Here is a 10,985-nt window from a genome sequence, read left to right as displayed (position 1 = left end):
AGTGCGATTGGCACAGGACAGAGCGGAGTTTAGGGCTGTTGTACATAGGGTCGCTATGAGTCGCAGGCGACTCGACGGCACATAACAACAACAACATTCCCGACTAAAACAAGCCTGGACGCAGGAGCGGCATCCAATTCCAAAATGGCTTGCCTCCAGAAACTCTATGTACAAACAGTGCTCAGGCCGTTCGTTCACAGGGTTGCTATAAGTGATCTATGACTCAACGGCACCAAACAACAATAACAACAACAACAACGACGACAAAGAGAGAGCTACGCTGGCCTAGTGGAAAGGAAGTTATGCTACCAAGCCGAAGGTGGGTGATTTTCATCTGCGGCCCTCAGCCAGGTTTAAACTGTTTTCCTGTCAAACATTCTTCTAGGTGGTATAGCACTGGTCTGTGCGTTGCTGTACAGAGTAACTCGTGGTTGCTGTGATGCTGAAGACTGTGACAATGATGTGCCAATTGTAATGGGTACCCATGGTGGACAGTGTTGGCTGGAGCTTCCCGACTCAAACAAGCCTGGAAGCAGGTGCGGCATCCACTTCCCAAATGGCTTGCCTCCAGAAACTCTATGTACAAACAGTGCTCAGGGCCTTTTGTTCAAAGGATTGCTATGAGTCATCTACGACTTGACGGCACCAAACAACAACAATTCATGTGACAGCTGGACAATGAACAAGGATGGCAAAAGAATCGAATCCTTTGAGTTGTGGTGTTGGAAAAAAGTACTGAATGGACAGTCATTGAAGAGCACATGGAGCGCCAAGAGAACAGACGGATTATGTCTTGGAGAAAGTGCAACACAGTGTTCCTTAGAAGCAAGGATGGTGAAGCTCTGTCTAGCGTACTTTGGGTATGTTGCAAGGAGAGGTTAATTCCTTGGACCTGGACATCATACTTGGAAAGGTGGAGTCAAAGAAAGAGAAAGATGCTCAATGAGATGGAGTGATACAGTTACTGTGGCAACGAGCTCAAGTGTTCCAGAGATAAGGATGGCAGAGGATAGGACAGAGTTCAGATGTGTTGTTCATAGCGCCGTTATGAACTGTACTTGGCTAAGTGGCAACTAACAACAACTCAGCATGCTCAAAATAAGATAGAAAAATGACTGAGAAAACAAGTATAATAAACTACCAAATTAAAATATGAACAATCAGACGTATTCCTGAGTAATGGATACTGCTCCCATAATAGTAATTGTCAGGCACTAAGATGAGCACTGACGTCACAGTGGCTGATTAGACAGTCACGTCTTAGATTTATCGGATTTGATGCTAATCACCTTCCCAAACTCACCTCAGATCACTATTCTTACTCTTCTCCAGCCACATTGGCTTCGTGAGCACATACAGCACACTGGTATATCAAGACACCTACTACTGTAGCCTGCTCAGAGGTAATCTCCCTCCATATAACCAACGCTACGGTTGCATTTTATGCCCAATGCCACTTCCTCAGCGAGCTCTTGCTAACCTTTCTACTTAGAACACTGATAACAAAAATTCTCAATTCTATTCACTTCACCAACCAATGATACTTAAGATGATCTGGTTTCTTTCTTTGGTCTTCTTAAAACAACATTTCAAAACCTAGAATAGTGCCAGATACTAGGTAAGTTGATGAATAAATTCTTAAGAAACAAATACATAAAGAATTCTAAAAATTCGTAGTAAACAAATACAGAAAGAGTTCTAAACTGGAGATAGATTTAAAGGCCATTAATATATACACTGAAGTGGATGTGATGATACAAAAAACAAAATCAAATTATCATCAATGCAGCAAAGGAATCTTACTATGCCAAAAAAAACCTAGAGATAAATCTTTAAGCAAGTGCTTTCATTATATTTCATAAAATTTAGCCTTGTGTGTTTCAGATTTTAATTCGTTTTATACATTATATTACAGTGAGGCTTAATCCAAAATTAGACCAGAACAATCTGGATTGTTGGCCTCGCTAGATTAATTAGCAGTCACAACATTAAATTATCAATATCTAAAGAAAATGTCAATACCTCTGCATCTTCATCAAGCTGCAGTTGCTTGGCGATAGCTTCATCATTTAATGTGGAATCTGTATTTTGTGAATGCTAGATTTCAATGAAAATTAGTTAAGATCAGAATAACTGAATTTTTTTTTAAAAAAAGGTACTTTCTTTTGACTGTAGCTGATTAAACTGATGACAGATAAAAGCATGAGTAATAAATAGCTACAATCCACTCTGGCTTCAACATATGATTATGGTAACTTCCTAAACACATTCAATTTCCTAATAAGTAAATATCCTACAGACAGATGGCTCTCACTTAATTCTATTGACATTTCAAGAGAAGTGGGGAAAAAACCCAACAAAGCCTAGGAGATGAATGTCTTGGCCTTAAAAGTACAGAACATTGGCAAACCAATATGTGAGAATGATTAGACTGTCCTGTGGAGACACTAAGGAAATCAAGAAACCTGACACACCATTTGGCAGCTTTTAAATCTGAGGACAACTTTCACTATACTTTTTATCTGTTTCCCAAATGGTTAGAAAAGATGAATTCAACATCAAAGTTGAAAAGGTAAAAAAGTATATCATAGGTACGCCCTATTTTAAAAAGAGAAATTTATGCTCTCATTTTGGGGACAAATTTACTGTTTAATTTTATCTAACTGAGGTCAACAGTAAAATGAGATTACATTCTGAGTAAATTCTATAAATCATAATTTTTTTCCCTTGTGCTTAAATTTTTTTTTAACTGTAGTATTTTAAAACTTAAGTGTACAATATTCAAATTCCTCCAATCCCTAAAACGTTATTGCTGCTGTTAGGTGTTAACAGTCAACTCTAAGTTACAGGGGTTTTCTCAGCAACACATCATCATCTTTTCCTATTCTGGGCCATCCTTATTTCTGTCATGCTCAAGTCCATTGTTGAAGTCAATCCACCTGGTTGAAGGACTTCCTTCCTCTCCTAGGCTGACTCTATATATACTTTGCCCAAAATTATGGTTTTTGCCAAGGACTGGCCCCTTATAACATGTTCTAAATATGGGAGATGAAGTTTCACCATCCATGTCTCTAAAAATCACCTTGAGAACACACAATCATTAATTAATTATAATCCACATAGTTTAATTCTTTATATAGTCAGGAAAGCACAAACATCTTTCTGCAGTTCTCTGCTTACACCCAAGATCTATCTAGCACCAGCAATGACAGTCCTTATTCTACTGCCTCTTTTGAATACAGCCTGAACTTCTGGCTGTCCTTGGTCAATGTTCTGTTCCATTGTTTTTAAAGAATCTTCTGCCAAGATTTTACTTGTATATGATATTAACAATACTGTTTTGATAAATGCCACACTACTGGATATCTTTTTTTGGAATGGGGGAAGAAAAAAAAAGGATCTCTTCAGTCAGTTGGTCAGTTGGAAATCTTCCAAATTTCATGGCATAGACTACACACAGTATCTCTTTGATGAAGCAGATCAAATGGTAGTCCAACAATTCCTGGGGTCCTATTTTTTTTGCAAATGCCTTCATTGTAGTTTGGATTTCTTCCTTCAGTACTGTGATTCACTTTATGCAACAACTCAGTGCTGGCCAATTTTTTTTTTTGGTACAGTGATTCTGTGTATTCCCCCGCATCTTCTTTTGGTGCTCCCTGTATCATTCAATTTATGGCCCAAAGAATCCTTCCAGATTACGATTAGAGGCTTACATTTGCTCTTCAGTTCCTCCAGTCTGAGAAATGTCATGTTCTTTCCTTTTGGTTTTCTAACTCCTGCTCTTTGTTCACATTTCCCCACAGAACTTTGCTTTGTCTTCTTGAGATGCCCTTTGAAATCTTCTATTGGATTCTCTTATTTCACTATTTCTTCCCTTCATTTTGGCTTCTCTAAGTTAAAGAACAAGTTTCAGAGAGACTCTGACAGCTATTTTTTTCTTCTTTTCTTTTGCAATGACCTTTCACTTTCTTCATGAATGATGTTCTTGATGTTATCCCACAACTCGTCTGGTCCTTGACCACTCATGTCTGATGCACCAAAATCTGTTCTTCAGATAGTCTTTCAATTCAGCTGGGATAAGCTCAAGGTTGTATTCTGGCTCTTGTGGATTTGCTTTTATTGCCTTCAGGTTCAATTTGAACTTTCACATGAGTGAGTGATCATCTGCTAGACAGATGGCTCCTGGTCTTGTTCTGACTGCTTTACTATGTTTCTCCACCGCCTCTTTCTATCATCGTAGTCAATCTGATTTGTGTCACAGGTCCATCAGATGAGGTCCCTGTATCCAAATGTATACTCTCCATTTATATTTTTTTAAAAAGGTAATTGCCCACAATAGCCTGTGTGTTTCCTATTGCCAAAGGGGCCCTTTAGAGTAGTGAGAGAAGATCTTCACCCTGAAACCTACAGCGTCCCTTTTCAGCAGGAAGTAGCTAAGAGAATACGCCATCCCCTTTTCCTTATGAATCAGGGTGAAGTCTATCTCAGGGAGGAGTGATAGGGAATGGCAAGGGACACACTGACAAAGGAGATTAATCAGAACTGACTTTGACAAGCACTGTGGCAATGGGACAATTAAAACAGACTTTCAAGGGGGGGAAAAAAGAGGAATGAACTAGGGGGGAGGGTAGAGAAAATAATGCAACAATGAATGAATGGAAACCCCAAATCTCTGTAAATGTTCATTAAAATTAATAAAATTTAATAAAATATATATATAAATAGAAAAAAATAAAAAGGTAATTGCAATTAACAAAACAATATATTTTTTTCCATAGCCACAGGAAAACTATTTTCATTAACATGTTGACTTTTTTAGAATGCCCAAATCCTTCCTCTTAATCACTGTAAATAGAGAAAAAGTCTGAATCGGCTTACTTAAACCTAGAACACTCACCTCTTTTCTTTTGCTTGCCACCATCTTCTTGGCTGATCTGTGGACACTTCCACCTCCAAAATAATCAAGCACCGACGTGGGTGTCAGTTTTATTGGTGATAAAGGCTTGTTCGTGGTCTTAGCATTTTCCTCATTCTTCTTCACGTTTGATGCTCCAAGATAACTACTTGCAGATCCTCCATTCTCTTTTGATTTAACAGCTGGTTTCTTACACGTAAGGTTATCTTCTTCATCTTAAATGAAATAAAACAGTGCTTTTAAAGGAGACATCAGTTGAAATTACATAAAGTAGCCACTTCCACTAGACCTGTAGAAAGAACACAAAAGCTTTAATATTCCAAAGAATTTTTTTTCTTCCAGTCAACCAACTCCAACCATCAGCTCTACCTTTACCAGTGCCAATCCTGAAATACACATCTCTCACTCCTAATTACTAAAAAAACTGCAAACATATCTATTCACTTGTGTATTCAACACATATTTACTGAGCACCCATTATGTACCAGGCACTAACTCAGCACTGACGATACAATCGTGAGCAAAAAACAACAGCCCTGCTGTCATGGAGACTGCTGTCTAGAAAACAGCTGCCAATTTTAAAAAACACAGAGGATCAGATGATGAGGCCCATTAAGAAAAACAAGGTGCAAGCATCAGAGAGTGAAGAAGAGTGCACACTGAAAGAAAAGCCAATTAGATGAGCAAAATTTAACCAAGGCCTGAAGTGAAGGGACCTCACACAAAAACACAGAGCCTTGTGGCACAGTGGATTAAGTGTTGGGCTGCTAGTCGTAACCTCAGCAGTTTGAATCCATCAATCACATTGAGGGACACAGTCTGCTTCCGTAAAGAGTTAGTCTTGGTAACCCAGAGGGGCAGTTCCACTCTGCCGTATAAAGCTGCAGTAAATTGCCATCAACTAAGTATCAATGGTTTGGCTGAATTTTTTAACACATAAGAATACTCAACCAAAAAAGGCGACAGTGAAAAACCCTTAAAATGTGTATGTCTCGAGGTCAGTATAACTTGACTGGAGCACAACAAGGAAGAAGCTGCAAACATGATCAGAGAAGTGGGGCCAAAATCCTAAAGACTTTTTATGCCAAAAAACCATGTAGTAACATTCTATTGCAGGTGACTTGACAGCAAATAACAAAAACAACATGTAGCAATAAAATATCATAGTGTATATAGTCCTATTTACTGACATAAAGATGTTAATATTTCTATTAATTGATGAAGACGGGTGGTACGGTTGGGTTGTTTCGGGGGTTTTTTTGGCAGGTGATATATTTAATGATATTGTGTATGCCTGTGTACAGTGAAAATAAGGCCAGAGGCTAACTGTAGAAAAGACAATTCACTGCACACATACAAATTTAGGCTGAAGCTGAGGAAAAAGAAGTTCACATATGAGCTTGAGTAAATTCCACCTACAATCAGAGACCATCAGATATTACAAAACCAAAAAGGTCATTTAAAAAGACAAGCAGGAGAGAAAAGGTAAAAACAGAATTCAAAAGACACTCTAAAACTTGCCTTAAAATATAAAGCAGCTAAAGCAAATAAAAGAAATAATGAAGGAAAAAATTTCAAAGGGGGAATTGAGAAAACAAATAATTAAAATGAAATGTGTAAAGACACAGAGGCAGAAAACCAAAGGAGAACACACTCTCAAGCTGAAGAACAAAGTGATCATTTCTTCAGCAAGTAGGAGAAAAGCCCTTCTCCGAATTTTGACTTAAAAATAAATGAACTTAAATGGAATTCTTTCAAGTTAAAATTTTTTTTTTAATGGGCTGCTCCTAAACAGGTATCTTATAAACATTTTTATAATTTCTGAATAAAAATGTAATTACACATACATTTTCAAAGAAAAATATGGACTACATGTTTTAGTAAAATTTAAATATTTCATAATAAGCAAAAATTTAATACCCTTTTTTTTTGTCTTCTGATCATCAAATACACAGCTCTCAAGGTAACTAAAAACGTAGCATCAACTCTAGTACAGTAATACAAAGATAAAAATGAGCAGCTCTCCAGTTCACTTGCTTTGGACTCTTTTTTTTTTTTTTAATAATTTTAATGAACATTTACAGAGAATTTGGATTTCCATTCATTCATTGCTGCACTTCTCTACCCGCCCAGCCCTCTCCCCCCGGCCCCCAGTTCGCTCCTCTCTTTCAAAAATAAAAGACTCCCTCCCTGGTACACAATCCCCCGGCACCGCTCCCACCGCCCCAAGTACATTCCACTATGCAACCTTAATTGTGGACTCTTGTGATAACCATAATACCCTATCATACATCGCTTTTAAATTATTCAGTCCCTCATCTGTTTCAGTGCAATATACACAATTTATCCAGTTTTTCTCAGTCTTACCCCCACCCTGATGTCAGTCCCATTTTACAGCAGTGCCACCATACAGTATTTGTCCTTTTGTGACTGAAATATTTCACTCAGCATAATGTCCTCCAGGCTCACCCATTCTGAATAATATTGAATGAGTTCCTTGTTTTTCAATGCAGCATAGTATTCCATTGTTTGAATATACCACAGCTTCTCTATCCATTCATTTGTTGATGGGCACCTGGGTTGTTTCCAACTCCTTGCTATTGTGAACAGAGCTGCAATAAACATGGGTGTGCTTCCTTTTGACTCTTAACAGTAGCCTTGATTTTCAACTTTAATTCACTCCTCAGTGCTAAGAGAAATTAATACCCATCACAAATCACACACACACATCATAATCTTAAGCATAATGTAATTTCTTACTAAGGATTTCATCAAATGAATATAGTATCAATACACTGTTGTTTTTGTTGTTGATTGCTGTTGAGGACAACTCATAGTGACCCTATGAACAAAAGACCTGAAGTCTTTCTGTAACTATCACCATTTCTCAAAGTTCATAGAGTTTCCAGAGGAAAGTTGTTTTGGAAGTGGATGCCACTCCTGCTTCCTACCATGTCTTAATCTGGGAGCTCCACCAAACACTGTCCACCATGGGTAACCATTATGCATGTGACACCCCAATGGCACTGAGTTCAGCATCACAGCCACTCCAGGTTATCTTAGTACAGCAAATTGACAAACCAGGGTGCTGTACCACTAAGAAAGTTCCTCTAAAGTATTACACCAGGCCCAAGGGCCTAACCGACTTTTAACTACAAAGGCATAGACTGTCCAAAAAGTCACAGACATCTGGGGAAATGACCCAATATCTAGCTTTGATTATGTCATCATCATTATTATCATCATTTAGCCAGAAAACCTAAAAAGCAAGCAGCAATCTTATTATCTCTATGGTATGACTTCCAAACTAACTGTCTTAAAGGCCCTATAATCTATAATATTTCCCAAATTGCACCACCAAGCAGCAATCTTATTATCTCTACGGTATGACTTCCAAACTAACTGTCTTAAAGGCCCTATAATCTATATTATTTCCCAAATTGCACCAACATTGAAGACAAAACTAAGCCAAGTATTTAAACAATGCTTCCTTCAAAAGGCACAGCTTTTAATAAGTATTGTTGTGACTAGCCTCACATAAATGAAATTATTTTAGGATGTAACACAATGTGTAGAGAGATAAACCTTCCAAGTGAAGTTGTGGCTGTTTTTAAAATTAAAACTAAAGCATTTGTTCCTGTTTTCTAATGAGCCTAAAATTGATTTCTGCTGTAGAAGCCAAAGGCAAATTGTGTTCTCTTCTCTCAGAAATTTGTAATAAAAATAATGAGAAATAGATCCAAGTCAAATTCGTAAGAACGAGTTGAAAATCATGGGCAAGTAAGCACTCAGAAATTCCCTCCAGGATATGCTCTCCTATAAAAAAATACCATTTATTGTTGTCTATATAATAAAACTACAAACATGGTAAAAACAATAAAATAAATTGTTATCCAACACACAGGAGAGGAATTGCCTGAGAAAGAAGATGGGTCTGCTGTTCTGAGTTTGATTTGCTAATATATTTAGAAGGAAAACCAATAAAGGAGAAAGGAAATAATGTGCAGTTCCCTGTAAGAATCTATTTACAAGCTAAAAAGAAGAAGAGAGTCTAATTCTAGGAAGAGTCTGTCTTTTCCGAACAGCCTTCTGAATATCGTAATTCTAATCTTCTTTTCTTTAGTCTAAAATACTTTTCCTGGTCATAAACCAAATCAGTGGGGCAAACACTGGAAAGATCTAAGTACAAATCTTATTATATTAACAATAAGAAGTAACAAGCCAAGAAGTAGAAGGGAAATCAGGGTATTCAGAGATTTCTTTTTTTCCTAGAATGTTTGAGTCAACAATCCAAGTTGATGTTTTAATGATATAGACTCATACATATTGAAAGGTTTCAATGACTATTTGTTCATGAAGTGAATGGAGAAGAAACTACTCACACCATCTTTGCCCCACTTAGGCATTAAGTCAGGAATCTGTATGCCACAGTGTAATAAAATAAAGCTCCAGAGACAACTCATATCTCAAGATTATACAAGAAACTAAAAATATCAGATCACTCAAGATTCATTACCAGTGAATGTGCTTAGAATTATATGGAATCAGATAAATTTATAGTTTTACAACATACAGTTTTTGACTATCTGCAGCAAACACTTCAAATCCTCCTCAATTTAGGCGAACAAGGTTAGGTAATGTGCATAACGCAGGTTGTTCATGAGGGTTTTCTCAATCCCAATGCCACATTCTTCTTCAGACTTTTCATACTATCTCCAGGAGAGACCTACCCTTGGAGAAGTACACCACGCTTGGTGGGGTAGAGGATCAGCGCAGAAGAGGAAGATCATCAATGAGCTGGATTGACACAATGACTGTCAGTGCGGTTCACAGGGACAATAAGGTTGGCACAGGAGAGGGCAAGGTTCAGAGCTATTGTTCACAGGGTGACTATGAGTTGACTAGATGGCATACAATGACAACTATGTAAGCTGGGTGAAGTCTACTAAAGTCAATACATAAACTGAGAGGGTAAGACTGGCTTTTCCTGTGATGTTACATACCAAACATGCCAAGTCAATACTCATTGTGAGGTTACATCTCCACCAGAAGCAAAAATCACAGCTGCCTTCAACTACCAGCGAAAAACAGGTACCAGGTATCAGAAAGTACCTTCCTCCTGTACTAGATCCTTACACAGAGGGAATACAAGTTAGTAGGGAGAGGCTGGGATAACAGCCCAGAACATCTTAATTCTAAGACATGAAACAAGCAACAGAAAATTGGAATGGTTTCAGATTCAAATTTCAAAAGTTATGGGAGAGTCTGCAAGTCCACTCTCCATTCCCACTAGCCCACCTTTTCCTCCACACTTGGCTAAGCAAAAGGTTAAGAGTTCAAACCCAAAGTTGCTCTTCAAGAGAAAAATTAAAGTGGCTGTTCTCGCAAAGCTTTGTAGCTTTGGAAACGGCTGTGAGACAGTTCTGCTCAGTCCTACATATACCTGCTTCCTTGACATCACAAATGTCACAAGGGAAGTATGTGTTTTCCAATAAAAGTCACAAATGCTACAAAGGAAAGTATGTGTTATCAGAACAGTGTGGTCCATTATCAAAGATGATTCGGAATCACTGCTGTTAGGTGCCATGAGTCGAATATGACTCATAATGACACTATAAACAACAAACCTAAACCCTGCCTTATCCTGTGCCAACCTCACCATCTCTGATCTACTTCAATCCACTATCACAGTCAGTGTCAGTCCATCATGTTGAGAGTCTTCTCATTCTCTTGACTCTGCGTCTTCCCAGCATGATGGCCTTTTCCAAGGACTGGCCCCTCCTAACAACATGCCCAAAATACGGGAGATGGGAAGAAAAATGTAACAATGAATGAATGGAAATCCAAAATCTCTGTAAACTTTCATTAAAATTTAAAAAAAAATAAAAATATGGGATATGAAATTTCACCAATCCTTACCTCCAAAGCACCCTGGTTTCACTGTGTCCAAAATGAACCTGTTTCTTCTCTTGGGAGTCCATTCAGTACTCTTCTCCAACACTAAAACTCAAAAGCGTACTGTCATCATAGTTACTGTTCACTTTTTAGATGCATCGCACCAATTCTGTTC

At 37.9% G+C, this 10,985-nt stretch overlaps 1 protein-coding gene across 1 annotated transcript in view; it reads right to left on the bottom strand.

The window, feature by feature from the left end:
- The window catches only part of RFC1 (replication factor C (activator 1) 1, 145kDa), a 71,990-nt gene that overhangs the window by 33,932 nt on the left and 27,073 nt on the right, over positions 1-10,985 (bottom strand). Inside the window, exons 5-6 of the mRNA XM_006895420.1 lie at positions 4,898-5,130; positions 2,023-2,097 (exon numbers count right to left, since the gene is read on the bottom strand). Of these exons, the coding sequence (XP_006895482.1) occupies positions 2,023-2,097; positions 4,898-5,130 (308 nt within the window). The remainder of the gene's footprint in view (positions 1-2,022; positions 2,098-4,897; positions 5,131-10,985) is intronic.

The sequence above is a fragment of the Elephantulus edwardii genome, unplaced genomic scaffold (assembly GCF_000299155.1).
Source record: "Elephantulus edwardii isolate Elephantulus edwardi_28Jun2011 unplaced genomic scaffold, EleEdw1.0 scaffold00167, whole genome shotgun sequence".
Lineage (NCBI taxonomy): Eukaryota > Metazoa > Chordata > Mammalia > Macroscelidea > Macroscelididae > Elephantulus > Elephantulus edwardii.
Note: the sequence above shows the minus strand (reverse complement) of the source record. Positions and strands in the feature narration are given on the sequence as shown.